General features: G+C 43.0%; 1 protein-coding gene across 2 annotated transcripts in view; it reads right to left on the reverse strand.

The window, feature by feature from the left end:
• LAMA2 (laminin subunit alpha 2) overlaps nucleotides 1-16,291 on the reverse strand; it is a 1,496,617-nt gene that overhangs the window by 82,184 nt on the left and 1,398,142 nt on the right. For both annotated transcript variants that reach the window (XM_069726054.1, XM_069726053.1), the window contains 2 exons: nucleotides 5,675-5,851; nucleotides 4,107-4,252 (listed from right to left, as the gene is read on the reverse strand). In XM_069726054.1, coding sequence (XP_069582155.1) covers nucleotides 4,107-4,252; nucleotides 5,675-5,851 — 323 coding nt within the window. The remainder of the gene's footprint in view (nucleotides 1-4,106; nucleotides 4,253-5,674; nucleotides 5,852-16,291) is intronic.

A 16,291-nucleotide genomic window follows, 5' to 3' on the forward strand; every position in this document is an offset into this window, starting at 1 on the left:
GCTTCTGTCCTGTGTCACGTCATCAATAAACACTAGTGACCCAGTGCCACTGGCAGCCATGCATGCCCAAGCCATCACACTGCCTCCACCATGTTTTACAGATGATGTGGTATGCTTTGGATTATGAGCTGTACCACGCCTTCGCCATACTTTTCTCTTTCCATCCTTCTGGTAGAGGTTGATCTTGGCTTCATCTGTCCAAAGAATGTTCTTCCAGAACTGTGCTGGCTTTTTTAGATGCTTTTTAGCAAAGTCCAGTCTAGTCTTTTTATTCTTGATGCTTATGAGTGGCTTGCACCGTGCAGTGAACCCTTTGTATTTACTTTCATGCAGTCTTCTCTTTATGGTAGATTTGGATATTGATACGCCGACCTCCTGGAGAGTGTTGTTCACTTGGTTAGTTGTTGTGAAGGGGTTTCTCTTCACCATGGAGATAATTCTGCGATCATCCACCACTGTTGTCTTCCGTGGGCGCCCAGGTCTTTTTGCATTGATGAGTTCACCAGTGCTTTCTTTCTTTCTCAGGATGTACCAAACTGTAGATTTTGCCACTCCTAATATTGTAGCAATTTCTCGAAAGGGTTTTTTATGTTTTCGCAGCGTAAGGATGGCTTGTTTCACCTGCATGGAGAGCTCTTTTGACAGCATGTTTACTTCACAGCAAAACCTTCCAAATGCAAGCACCACACCTCAAAACAACTCCAGGCCTTTTATCTGCTTAATTGAGAATGACATAGCGAAGGGATTGCCCACACCTGTCCATGAAATAGCCTTGGAGTCAATTGTCCAATTACTTTTGGTCCCTTTAAAAACAGGGTGGCGCATGTTAAGGAGCTGAAACTCCTAAACCCTTCATCCAATTTTAATGTGGATACCCTCAAATGAAAGCTGAAAGTCTGATCTTCAACTGCATCTGAATTGTTTTGTTTAAAATTCATTGTGGTAATGTCTATAACCAAAATTAGAAAAATGTTGTCTCTGTCCAAATAGATATGGACCTAACTGTATATACTATATACAGGAAGAGATGACATACAAGTATATACTATATACAGGAGGAGATGACACACAAGTATATACTATATACAGGAGGAGATGACATACAAGTATATACTAAATACAGGAGGAGATAACATACAGGTATAAACTATGTACAGGAGTAGATGACATACAGGTACATACTATATACAGGCGAGATTACATATTTTACCTCAGTTTGAATAAGCCAAAACCTCAAGTGGAAGAATAATACAGAAGTGTTGAAGGGTTTCTAATATACTTTTCCTCTGATTGTTTTACTCCAAGTTTTAGCTTACAAATACTGAGGTAAAAATACTGACCAAATAACGTGTGACCGAGGTTTAATACAGGAGGAGATGACACACAGGTATTTACTATATACAGTGGAGATGACATACACATATATACTATATACAGGAGGAGATGACATACAGGTATATACTATATACAGGAGGAAATGACATACAGGTACATACTATATACAGGGGAGAAGTCATACAGGTATATATTGTATACAGGAGATGACATATAGGTATATACTATATACATTGGAGAAGACATACAGGTATATACTGAGGGGAAAACGAGAGGTGTGAAGTGAAAATGAGAGGTGTGAGGTGAAAATGAAGTTGTGAGTGCAAAATGAGGGTAGTGAGAGAAAAATAGTGGAGTGATCGGAAAATGACAGATGTGAGGTCAAAATGACAGATGTTGGGCAAAATTAGAGGAGTGAGGGGGGAAATGAGAGGTGTGAGGGGAAAATGAGAGGTGTGAGGGGAAAATGAAAGGTGTGAGGGGGAAATGAGAGGTGAGAGGGGGGAAATGAGAGGAGTGAGGGGGAAAATGAGAACTGTGAAGGGGAAAATGAGAGGGGTGATGGGAAAAGGGGTAAGGTGCTATAACTAGCCACAGTTAGTTACTATGCCCAGGCAGCGCCGAGCTCTTCAGGTAGTATTCTATAAAATCATACTTCAGACAAACAAGGATGGGAAGGTCTTTAGGACTTTTTATCTGAAACATAAGTTGAGCACTCATACTTGAAAATTAGTTTTTACTAAAATATGGATTTTGGAGTCATGCGTTCATAAAGTGCATGAGAAAGTAATTACAGAAATTTTTACACTAGTTGGATTAAAACCATTGGAGTATTGTCCATCTTCACAATGACATTCCAGCAATTGCATGGAAAGACAAACTACTACTCCTAATGTGTGCAAGTACACAAAATATAAATTACTCATGTCTCACTTAAACTTGTTCGGACTGAGCTGTTGCAAAATCAAGACGAAAGTGTTGTGACTATATGGGTATTCCAAATATCAAAGATGGTATGGTTCCCAGTTGTTATAATATTACAGTGGAAATACTTTTACATGCTGACTGACCATACAACTATTTTCTTATGATAAAATATTACTATCCATCTTTTAAAAAGAATTGCCACTTTTTATGAAATGCAAGACCTCTATATTTACAAAATACAGAGTCATAGATTGCATATTTCCTTTTCAGAATCTATATTAGATTTTTGCATGGATAGAGAAGAATTTATGTGCCACGTGCTGATTTTAATAGAAGTAATTTTAAATTGACCTACTGTATGTACTTCTTTGAACCATAATGAATTATAGGACACAATAACAATTATGGTGGAGCTTCTTTGTCATCAGCAAATTTTTGCTCCAGTTGATGCCTTCAGTGAGGTATTGAATATAACAACAAACAAATTTAAGGATGAAATCCATAAAAGTCCAAAGACATAGATGATTTTTAATAAGCTATAGGGTCAGGATCACAAATGACTTTAGTATATACCTCATTTAAGGTACATTTCCAGAACAAGGAGTCCTGAATGTATTTGAGTAATCACACAATTTTGCTTCATTTTCTTACCACAGTGTCATTTTTCAGCAATTCATCCCTATCTGCAGTAGACTTTGTCTCTAATTCTTGTTTATTCTTGTGCACAACTCTGGATTGTTTAAATCAACGATCCCAATGTGTAGTTGATTATTTTATATTATAGGGGTTGTCTGGGCCATGTATAGAGCTAGTGATGGAGTGCAACATGCAAAAATCATGTAATGTGCTGAATACTAACAGTGTGAAATAAACTCACGGTTTGGATTTAGCTACTACTATGTTTGACACTCCAGCTGGTCGTCACATTGATTCTCAGACAGCATGTGATTTGTGTAATTTGCATATTTGCGATCAAATGCTGACTGCCTTCTCTTTCACTTTTCTCAATTAAAATAATTATGGATGATGTGTCTACTTTTATAACATAGTTACCATTACTGAAACCTCAATAAAATTTGAATGTCCTTTTTACTTTTAGATTTTATATATTGAGCTTTTTCAGAATTTTTTTTTTAACTTAGAAGTGAAGGTCTATTTGAAAGTCCTATTTAGACAGGGAAATCTTGAACCATTAATAAAAAGTGCTTGTTTCTCTGCCTGTAAAGCTGGCCAAACAAAACTTATGGGAACAGATCAATTGCTAGTACGAATATTCTGTTCTCATACAGAATGATGCTTTCATCAGCACTAGAGAAGAGTGAACCTGAACTTCAAAGTTCAGGGTTTGTACCTGACCGTTTCTGGTGGTAAACTCCAAACACAGACTTCTCCTGGAAGTCAGTTTTATGTTCGGAGTCCCAGAGGAAGTCTGGGAGTAGATACAGTTTTCCTGTTCTGGTACCCGCACCGATCTTTAGACTAAAATTCGGGTCGGGTACCAAAACCCAAACTTCTACGGGGTTCACTCATCCCTAGTCAGCACATACCCTATTTACTTGGGACAATGTGCTGCTTATAACCATGAAAATTATAACTGTGTAAACAATGATGGACATCAATGATTATCAGCTTGCCTAAATGGGGCTTTACAATTATTTGTATAATAACAATATTTGGCTATCATGATGGTTAATGTCAAAGCCTTTGTGCTTTAACCATTGGGTTATTATTGGGTTTTCACAGAAAGTCCTATACACTAATACTAGTCAAAGAAAAATTAAATTACATATCAATAAGAATAATGTATACTGGCAGTAGCTTTAAGACATCATTGTGTTACTTACTTTCTTGATCTTTCTATTCTGATGGAATGTTCTTTGCCATCATGAAATTGTTCTTTCTCAGACTTAATAGTTATTCGATGTATCTCTTTAGGTCCTGGAACAGAAACTTCCAATTTCCCTTTTCTTAACAGGATTGCATAAAAAGCCTGAATGGGGAATCAGATGTTCATATTAGATTTAGGAACGAGGGTGCTATCAATCATTCTAGGTTTTGGGTAAGGGAAACCTATATCATTGTACAAGCAGTCCAATCTGTGAATGGTATCGTATAGAGAAGAAGAGTTTGTTAGAAAAAATAAGTAAAATTGTACAATACTCTTTTGAATCCCTGGTGTTTGATTACATAGGAGTCCAATGGGCGGTCTTACTAGTGATTGACAGCTATCTCTATATGCACAATCATACAGGGATGACTGTTAGTCACTATTAGGCCGGAGTCACAGTACAGCGAGATACGGCCGAGTCTCGCAAGTTAAAATCAAGCTCTGGCACTGGCTCTCTGGAGCGTGCGGCTCCATGTATTGCTATGCGGCCGCACACTCCGCTCTGGAGTGCCGGTGCCAGAGCTTGGTTTTAACCTGCGAGACTCGGCCGTATCTCGCTGTACTGTGACTCCGGCCTTAGTACCACACACTGGATTTATTAGCATACAGTGGGGAAAATAAGTATCTGATACACTGCCAATTTTGCAAGTTTTACCACCTACAATAAATGGAGAGGTCTCTGGTGTCCTTAGATAGTTTTTTGGTCTTGGCCATGGTGGAGAGGTTGGAGTGTGAATGATTGAGTGTGTGGACAGGTGTTTTTTATAAAGGTAATGAGTTCAAACAGGTAGAAGTATTGAGTGCAAAGTATTAGAGCTTCTTAAAGAAAAATTAACAGGTCTGCGATAACAAGAATTCTTACTGGTTGGTAGGTGATCAAATACTTATTTCATGCAATAAAATGTAAATTAATTATTTAAAAATCATACAATGTGATTTTCTGGCTTTTTTTTTTAAGATTCAGTCTTTCACAGTTGAAGTATACCTATGATAAAAATGACAGACCTCTCCATTCTTTTGTAGGTGGGAAAACTTGTAAAATCGTCAGTGTATTCAGTATTTATTTTCCACACTGTATATACACTAGAAACCTCAATAAATAAAACTCAAGTTTTCCCAACATTGTTCTCCAGCTACTGAGCATCCTACTTGCAGAGCAGATACCATTTTCATCAGGACAGGTGCCCATGAAACAGTTTTAGGAACGCAAACTAGAATTTTTTTTAAATTAAACTAGTAACTGCTTTTTATACTTTTATTTTTTTTTCCACAGTATGCACAATAAGAACTACACTTACAGCACAGCATACAATTTTATCGTAGTCTCTGATTGTAGAGAAAAAAATTAAACTGCACTTTTTAAAAAACAACAAATGGTACATCAACATAAACCAAGATACTGGTAATCAAAAAGAAACTGTTTTTGCATTAATTAGCCCCTGAGTGGTCTATGGAAACAGTATTGATATATCCATAGAGCTATTTTGAACTACAAAAACGAAACTTCAGAACACTGTTGCTTACCTGACCACTTTGTCTACGCTTTCTTCTTGGCGATATAAGCGTTCCCCCATTGCCGAATAAAATCATTCCTGACTCATTTTTAGTACTGAATGACAATGTAATTTCTGTTCCCGCATCTAATGACACTGGTGGCACTTCTATGAAACCAGGTTTTGAAAAACTGACTGATAGCACCTTCTGTAATTGAAAAACACAGAAACCACAAATGTAACACGCATATACAGATAGCATTTTATAAAGAAGAAAATGGGCAACTTTATACATCATATTGGAACAAAGTAACATATTATCAAACAAATTTTCATGGATCTTAGAGACAGCTCTGATGGCGGCCCTGTATATTTGCATATACATATACAAGGCCTCCATCAAAGCATTACTACCCTTTCGGCTGTATAGGGCCCACGAGGAGAGGGGCCTGGTCCAGGTTGATGGACACATATGAGGAGGCAAGATGCAGACATATGGGAGGCTGAATGGAGACATATGAGGGGGCAGGATGGAGACATATGATGAGGCAGGATGGAGACATATGGGGCAGGATGGAGACATATGAGGAGGCAGGATGGAGAAATATGGGGCAGAAAGGAGACATATGAGGGGGCAGGATGGAGACATGAGGGACAGGATGGAGACATATTGGGGGCAGGATGGAGACATATGGGAGCAGGATGGAGACATATTGGGGCTGCAAGGAGACATATGGGGCAGAATTTAGACATATAAAGGGGCACGATGGAGAAACATGGGGCAGGATGGAGACATATAAGGGGGCAGAATGAAGATATTTGAGGGGTCAGGATGGAAACCTATGGGGTCAGCATGGGAGTACATATGGGAGCAGAATGGAGACACATGGGGCCAGGAATCAGACACTTGGAGGCCAAGATGGGGACATTATTACAGGAATGTGCAAGGATATAGGACATTATTACTGGAGGGGCTAATTAAGGGATATTATTACTGTTTTTAATGGGTTGGGGGTTCCAGTTACTGTGCAAGGTGACACTGTTGTTTTTTGTCTTCATCTGGAGTACTGTAGAAGTTGTGGAAAAAATGCATAATGTGCTCTAGATAACTGTGTTTTTTCTGCAGAGACAAGTCCTGGCTGGAAGAAGTGATGGTAGTCTGTGCTGGATGAAGAAGCAAAGCGAAGATGAATATCTTCAACTAGAGACATCCCTGGTAAGTCAGTGTGCTACCTGTACATTGATGCTATACACTATATATTATATACGGAGCTCCTGTGTATAATGTCACCAGTGGTCACTGTATTACCTGCACACTGACACTATATACAGAATTCCTTTGTATAATGTCACTAGTGAGTCACTATTACCTGTACACTGACACTATACACTGAATATTATGTACAGAGTTCATGTGTATAATGGCACTTCTGGTAATATTAGTATTGTGTTTTTTATTAATGACCAGTATTTTAGCATTCATTCACTATGTGGTGGTAATATGTGGTCATGGTGTGACGGTATTCCTCCCTTGTATGTGGTATTTGTTGATCACTATATTGTAATAATACATGGTCTGGTCATGATGTGGCGGTATTTGTTCCTTGTATGTAGTATTATTCGGTCACTATGTGGTGATAATATATGGTCCGGCCATGATGCGATGGTATTTGTCCCTTGTATGTGGTATTATTGGTCATTTTCAAAAATGTATGTGACATATTTCCTTAAAGAAAAGAAAATTAAAATATACCTACAAAAAAGTATTGGATATTTTAACAAATTCTTGTTAAAACGTGGTGCAGAAGTGGAGTTTTTCCAAGAAGGGGACGTGAGACTGTGGAAGGTTTGAGGGGAGGAGGTGGAGCTGGGGTGGAGCCTGGGCAGAGTCTCAAGGGGGCCTGAAAATTCTGACAGGGCACTTAAATTTCTCGTGGCAGCCCTGTATATATATATATATATATATATATATATCTCAAAAAATTTAAGGGAACACTAAAATCCCACATCCTATATATCACTGAATGAAATATTACAGTTGTAAATCTTTGTTCATTCCATAGTGGAATGTGTTGAGAACAATAAAACCTAAAAATTATAAATGTAAATCACAACTAATATCCCACGGAGGTCTGGAGTTTGAAAGATGCTCAAAATCAAAGTGGAAAATTAGGTTACAGGCTTATCCAACTTCAGTGGAAATGCCTCAAGACAAGGAAATTATGTTCAGTAGTGTGTGGCCTCCACGTGCCTGTATGACCTCCCGACAATGCCTGGGCATGCTACTGATGAGGCGGCGGATGGTTTCCTGAGTGATCTCCTCCCAGACCTGGACTAAAGCATCCGCCAACTCCTGGACAGTCTATGGTGCAACGTGACATTGGTGGATGGTGCGAGACATGATGTTCCAGATGTGTTCAATCGGATTCAGGTCTGGGGAATGGGCGGGCCAGTCCATAGCTTCAATGCCTTCATCTTGCAGGAACTGCTGACACACTCCAGCCACATGAGGTCTGGCATTGTCCTGCATTAAGAGGAACCCAGGGCCAACCACACCTGCATATGGCCTCACAAGGGTTCTGAGGATCTCATCTCGGTACCCAATGGCAGTCAGGCTAAATCTGGCGAGCACATGGAGGGCTTTGCAGTCCTCCAAAGAAATGCCACACCGCACCATTACTGACCCACTGCCAAAGAGGTCCTGCTGAAGGATGTTGAAGGCAGCAGATCGCTCTCCATGGTGTCTCCAGACTATCGCGTCTGTCACATGTGCTCATTGTGAACCTGCTTTCATCTGTGAAGAGCACAGGGCGTCAGTGGTGAATTTACCAATCCAGGAGTTCAGTGGCGAATTCCAAGCATCCTGCATGGTGTTGGGCTGTGAGCACAACTTCCATCTGTGGACGTCGGGCACTCAGACCATCCTCATAGAGTTGGTTTCTAACCGTTTGTGCAGACACATGCACATTTGTGGCCTGCTGGAGGTCATTTTGCAGGGCTCTGGCAGTGCTCGTCCTGTTCCTCCTAGCACAAAGGCTGAGGTAGCGGTCCTGCTGCTGGGTTGTTGCCCTCCTACGGCCCCCTCCACGTCTCCTGGTGTACTGGCCTTTCTCCTGGTAGCGCCTCCAGCCTCTGTGCACTACGCTGACAGACACAGCAAAACTTCTTGCCACAGATTGCATTGATGTGCCATCCTGAATGTGCTGCACTACCTGAGCCACTTGTGTGGGTTGTAGAGTCCGTCTCATGCTACCACGAGTGTGAAAGCTCAACCAACATTCAAAAGTGACCAAAACATCAGCCAGAAAGCATTTGTACTTAGATGTGGTCTGTGGTCCCCACCTGCAGAACCACTCCTTTATTGAGTGTCTTGATAATTGCCAATAATTTCCATCTGTTGTCTATTCCATTTGCACAACAGCATGTGAAATTGATTGTCAAACAGTGTTGCTTCCTAAGTGTACAGTTTGATTTCACAGATGTTTGATTTACTTGGCGTCATATATATATGTTACGGTCAGCAGAATGCACTAAATAAGATATGATAATAAAGTGCGTTCGCCACCCGGGGTCCACCCTGCAGAGACGGTATACTGCAGCTAAGAGGACAATAACGAAACAAGCAGCGAGCATAACTGACTCGCACTGAGCTAAACGTCACTCAGTGGAGAAGCACGTAGCTGTGCCAATCGCACACAGCGACGCAAAAGAAACTCTGCAGCAGACCTATGTTTACAGGCACACAGCCGCAGAGTGATAATGGTGCTAAATGAGAACCCTGTTAGCTTCAGACGTGTACGCAAGCGCCACTGGGGCAATCGGAACTGGTAGTGGACTCCAAGCACTCAAAGAACTCCTCTCCGGAGAAGCTGGAATTCTAAAGGCCTGATGCCAGCCATGAATTCGTATACACAATCTCCTCTCCGGTGGAGCTGGAATCCTAAGGGCACTAAGCCTGCACTGAGCACATACAACCGAGTCCACAATACCGATAGATTCCTCACACAGACACAGAACATAAATTATCTTAGTGCACCGACGGGCGCACCAAAGATCGTTTTATAGATTTTGTCAATCAGACAGGACCTTGCTCACAGGCCAATCCAGAGCCGGACCAGGACCTGAACCTTAACATGTGACAGCCAACGACCAAAGAGAAGTCACCTCACGAGCATTCCCAGTGAAGCGAAATCTGGAATTAGTCTCAGATGAGATCGCTCACTTCAGTCACTTATTAGTTACCATAGCTGAACCCAGAGAGGCAGCGGTAACCATGCTCACAGACTGACAAAGAGCAAGACCAATGTCTTTGCTGAGCAGCATCCACTGCAGTTGGAACAGAATGGGAGAACGCAGAGGAAGACAAGGCTTTGGATCTATCCTGTTCAGGGGAAGAATCCCCACAAAAATTGTTAATTTATTCTATAAACTCCTGACAACATGTCTCCGTATTTCCAAGCAATACATTTTGTATTTTTTTTCAGAAAAGAAGAAATGGTCAAAATGAAAAAAAAAAACAGTGCTTTCAGACCTCAAATAATTCAAAGAAATCAAGTTCATAATCATTTAGAAACAACAATGCTAATGTTTTAACTCAGGAAGAGTTCAGAAATCAATATTTTGTGGAATAACCATGATTTTTGATCACAGCTTTCGTGCGTCTTGGCATGCTTTATATAGTCTTTCACACTGCTTCTGGCACAAAAATTTAAGCAGTTCTTTGTTTGATGACCTGTGACTATCCATCATCCTCTTGATTACATACATTCCAGAGGTTTTCAATGGGGTTCAGGTCTGGAGATTGGGCTGCCCATGACAGGGTTTTGATATGGTGGTCTTTTAATTTTTGCCAGAGCTGTATATAGCTCAGCAATACATTGATTTTTCCGGTGGTACTAGTGGTATGACGATATGACAATTTTTCCAAAGTGTCCCAGGAACTGTTTATCAACATGACAATGTCAGACGATATGTTGCTTGTGCTAATGTAAGCTGCCTACATGGCACATCCTGCATGGCCTAAACATGCTACCATGGCCCGCAGCATAATTTAAACCAATGTTTTGTTTATGGAAACAAAAAGAAAGAATATATAGTAAGTAATTGATTATTCAACATTTTACTTTCTATTCTTTTTGAATGATTGATGCACATGGAATAGTTTTACTGTGGGACAGCAAATTAGTTGAATGGCTTGCATGAGTATGCTTAGATGTTGTTCCCCTAGTGATAACATCTGATCAGGGCCGGCGTCATCAACCGGTGTACCCGGGCAAGTGCCGGGGCCCTGGTGAGAGAGGGGGGCCCATTCAAGGCCGGCGTTAAGGGCAGGCAGCTGCCAGTGCCTGGGACCACCGCTCCCCCAGGGGCCCTCAGCTAGCGGTACATCACGGAGCTGACTCGGCAGAGGAGGGGGAGCGGCTGGGGGCTGTCTAATTATACTCACCTACTCCTGGCGGCTGGCGCGGTCCCTGCAGGTCCCCGGCTCCCCAGCTTCCTCCTGTACTGAGCGGTCACATGGTACCGCTCATTACAGTAATGAATATGCAGCTCCACCTCCCACAAGGGTGGAGCCGCATATTCATTACTGTAATGAGCGGTAACGGTGACCGCTCAATACAGGAAGAAGCTGCCGGCGCCGGGAAGCAGGGACTGCACAGCGCCAGGAGCAGGTGAGTATAACAGGGAGGGGTAGCGCTGCGCGATATTCACCTGCTCCTCGCTCCAGCCGCCACTCCGTCTTCCATGCCTTCAGCAGTGATGCTCAGGTCAGAGGGCGTGATGATGTGGTTAGTGCGCGCCCTCTGCCTGAGCGTCAGTGCAGAAGACGCTGAAGAATATAAGGTGAACATTGAAAGTGCCGAGGGCCTGAGCGATGGAGAGGTGAGTATGTGATTTTTTTTTTAAGGCAGCAACAGCAAATGGGGCAAGTGTCTGTATGGAGCATCTTATGGGGCCATAACGTTTGTGCAGCACTATATGGGGCAAGTGTCTCTATATACTACATGGCTGTTCTATATACTACGTGGGCCGTGTTATATACTGCGTGGGCTGTTATATGCTACGTGGGCTGTGCTATATACTAGATGGCTGTTCTATAAACTATGTGGGCCGTGTTATATACTATGTGGCTGTGCTATATACTATATGGGCTGTGCTATATACTACGTGGCTGTGTTATATGCTATGTGGGCTGTTATACACTACATGGCTGTGTTATATGCTACGTGGCTGTGCTATATACTACGTGGGCTTTGTTATATACTACATGGCTGTGTTTATATGCAATCATGAATTGCGGTATGTGTTAAAGGGGGGGCCCACTGAGACTCTTTCGCCCGGTGCCCTCAAAAACCTGGAGCCGGCCCTGTGTTATGATCCGGTGACCTTGGAGCAGCATGAAAACTTTCACTGGAGTAGGTGGTAACTATACTGACCGCAAATCCTGATCTTAACACCGCAACTAGAAGTAGCCGTGGGGTGTACCTAACAAGCCCTAGACACCTCGTCACAGCCGGAGGACTAAATACCCCTAAAGATGGAAATAGGAATACTATCTTGCCTCAGAGCAGAACCCCAAAGGATAGGCAGCCCCCCACAAATATTGGCTGTGAGTAGGAGAGGAAAGACACACAGTCAGAAAACAGGATTTAGCACAAGAGGCCGCTCTAGTTAAAATAGGAAAGGATAGGACAGAGTTCTGTGCGGTCAGTATTAAAACCCTTCCAAAAATATCCACAGCAGATTATACAAAAATTCCTCCATCTAACTAAAGACGTGGAACGTATATCTGCAACTCCAGAGACTACTAAACTCAGAGCAGGAATACAATCAAAAACAAGCACACAGCTTGTGTGCCATAGAAAAAGAAACAGACACTTATCTTTGTTGAATTGGCAGCTAAGCAGGAGAAGCCAGACAGAGATCAAATCCTTCCCAAGAAACATTGACAACTAGCAAGGACTAAAGAGTCCTGCAAACCTAAATACTCCAGTCAGAACTGCAATCAGTAGATACAACTATCCAGGACTGCAGCCCAGAGACAACAGCATTACCACCTACAACCACCGGAGGGAGATCAAAAGCAGAATTCACAACAGTACCCCCCCTTGAGGAGGGGTCACCGAACCCTCACCAGAGCCCCCAGGCCGATCAGGATGAGCCAGATGAAAGGCACGAACCAAATCAGCGGCATGGACATCAGAGGCAAAAACCCAAGAATTATCCTCCTGGCAAGGGTTGAGCGACTTTTGTTATTATAGGATCGGGTCGGATTTCACGAAACCCGACTTTTTCAAAAGTCGGGTCGAGTGAAATCGGCCGATCCTATAGAAAAGTCGGGGTCAGGGTCGTCCGAAACACGAAACCCAATGCAGTGCATTGGGTTTCTAATGGTTCCCAGGGTCTGAAGGAGAGGAAACTCTCCTTCAGGCCCTGCGATCCATATTATTGTGTAAAATAAAGAATAAAAATAAAAAATATTGCTATACTCACCCTCGGAAGCGCCCTGGTTGTAACCGGGAGCCTTCCTTCCTATGAATCAGCGCTTGAAGGACCTTTCGATGACGTCGCGGCTTGTGATTGGTCGAGTGAGCGGTCACATGGGCGTCACGCGACCAATCACAAGCCGCGACGTCATCGAAAGGTCCTTCAAGCGCTGATTCTTAGAAAGGAAGGCTGCGGGTTAGAACCAGGGCACGTCCGAGGGTGAGAATATTCCTAATAGGTATATACTCACCCTCGGACGCGCCCTGGTTCTAACCCACAGCCTTCCTTCCTAAGAATCAGCGCTTGAAGGACCTTTCGATGACGTCGCGGCTTGTGATTGGTCGCGTGACGCCCATGTGACTGCTCACGCGACCAATCACGAGCCGCGACGTCATCGAAAGGTCCTTCAGGCGCTCATTCTTAGGAAGGAAGGCTCCCGGTTACAACCAGGGCGCGTCCGAGGGTGAGTATAGCAATATCTTTTTTTTTTATTCTTTATTTTACACTTAAATCTGAATTCCGATACCGATTCCCGATATCTTAAACATATAGGGAATCGGTATCGGAATTCCGATTCCAGATTCAGAAGATCACCGACCTCATGGCCGATCCCACACAGGGGTCGGGTCGGGTTTCATAAAACCCGACTTTGCCAAAAGTCGGCGACTTCTGAATCTGGCCGACTCGTTTCGCTCAACCCTACTCCTGGCCATAGCCCTTCCATTTGACAAGGTACTGAAGCTTCCGCCTCGAAAAACGGGAATCCAAAATCTTCTCAACAACATATTCCAACTCCCCATCAACCAACACAGGGGCCAGAGGATCAACTGACGGAACAACGGGCTCCACATATTTCCGCAATAAAGATCTATGGAAGACATTATGGATAGCAAAAGAGGCCAGAAGCGCCAGTCGAAAAGACACCGGATTAATAATCTCAGAAATCCTATAAGGACCAATAAACCGAGGCTTAAACTTAGGAGAAGAAACCTTCATAGGAACATGACGGGAAGACAACCAGACCAGATCCCCAACCCGAAGCCGCGAACCAACACACCGACGACGGTTAGCAAAACGTTGAGCCTACTCCTGAGACAACACCAAATTGTCCACCACATGAGCCCAAATCTGCTGCAACCTGTCAACCACAGAATCCATACCAGGACAGTCAGAAGGCTCAACCTGCCCAGAAGAAAAACGAGGATGAAAACCAAAATTACAAAAGAATGGCGAAACCAAAGTAGCCGAACTAGCCCGATTATTAAGGGCAAACTCGGCCAATGGCAAGAAAGCCACCCAATCATCCTGATCAGCAGACACAAAGCATCTCAAATAAGTCTCCAAAGTCTGATTAGTTCGCTCGGTCTGACCATTTGTCTGAGGATGAAACGCAGAAGAAAAAGACAAATCAATGCCCAGCCTAGCACAAAAGGCCCGCCAAAATCTAGAAACAAACTGGGAACCTCTGTCGGACACAATATTCTCCGGAATATCATGCAAACGGACCACATGCTGAAAAAACAACGGAACCAAATCCGAAGAGGAAGGCAATTTAGGCAAAGGCACCAAATGAACCATCTTAGAGAACCGGTCACAAACAACCCAGATAACCGACATCCTCTGGGAAACCGGAAGATCGGAAATAAAATCCATAGAAATATGCGTCCAGGGCCTCTCTGGGACCGGCAATGGCAAAAGCAACCCACCAGTACGGGAACAACAAGGCTTGGCCCGCGCACAAGTCCCACAGGACGGCACAAAAGAACGCACATTACGCGACAAAGAAGGCCACCAAAAGGACCTACCAACCAAGTCTCTGGTACCAAAAATGCCAGGATGACCAGCCAACACGGAACAGTGAACCTCAGAAATCACTCTACTAGTCCATCTGTCAGGAACAAACAGTTTCCCCACAGGACAGCGGTCAGGTTTGTCAGCCTGAAATTCCTGAAGAACCCGTCGTAAATCAGGGGAAATGGCAGAAAGGACCACCCCTTCTTTCAGAATACCGACCGGTTCTAAGACCTCAGGAGAATCAGGCGAAAAACTCCTAGAGAGGGCATCAGCCTTAATGTTCTTAGAACCCGGAAGGTAGGAGACCACAAAATCAAAACAGGAAAAAAACAAGGACCATCGAGCCTGTCTAGGATTCAGCCGTTTGGTAGACTCAAGGTAAATCAAATTCTTATGATCGGTCAAGACCACAATACGGTGCTTAGCTCCCTCAAGCCAATGTCGCCACTCCTCAAATGCCCACTTCATAGCCAACTCCCGATTGCCGACATCATAATTGCATTCAGCAGGTGAAAACTTACGGGAAAAGAAGGCACACGGTTTCATTAAGGAACCAACAGGATCCCTCTGAGACAAAACGGCCCCTGCCCCAATCTCAGAAGTGTCAACCTCAACCTGAAACGGAAGAGAAACATCCGGTTGGCGCAACACCGGAGCAGAAGTAAATCGACGTTTAAGCTCCTGAAAGGCAGAGACAGCCACAGAGGACCAATTCGCCACATCAGCGCCTTTCTTCGTCAAATCGGTCAAGGGTTTAACCACGCTGGAAAAATTAGCAATGAAACGGCGATAAAAATTTGCAAAACCCCAAAATTTCTGAAGGCTCTTCATGGATGTGGGCTGAATCCAATCATGAATGGCCTGAACCTTAACCGGATCCATCTCTATAGACGAGGGAGAAAAAATAAAGCCCAAAAAAGAAACCTTCTGCACCCCAAAGAGACATTTAGACCCTTTCACAAACAGGGCATTGTCACGAAGGATCTGAAATACCATCCTGACCTGTTCCACATGAGACTCCCAATCATCGGAAAAAATCAAAATATCATCCAAATATACAATTAAGAACTTATCAATATAAGTCCGGAAAATATCATGCATGAAGGACTGAAAAACAGATGGAGCATTAGTGAGCCCGAATGGCATCACAAGGTATTCAAAATGGCCTTCGGGCGTGTTAAACGCAGTTTTCGATTCATCACCCTGCTTAACACGAACAAGATTATAGGCCCCCCAAAGGTCAATCTTCGTAAACCAACTAGCTCCATTAATCCTAGCAAACAAATCGGTAAGCAAAGGTAAAGGGTATTGAAACTTGACCGTGAATTTATTCAAGAGGCGATAATCAATACAGGGTCTCAAGGAA

This window comes from Ranitomeya imitator, chromosome 5, assembly GCF_032444005.1.
Source record: "Ranitomeya imitator isolate aRanImi1 chromosome 5, aRanImi1.pri, whole genome shotgun sequence".
NCBI lineage: Eukaryota > Metazoa > Chordata > Amphibia > Anura > Dendrobatidae > Ranitomeya > Ranitomeya imitator.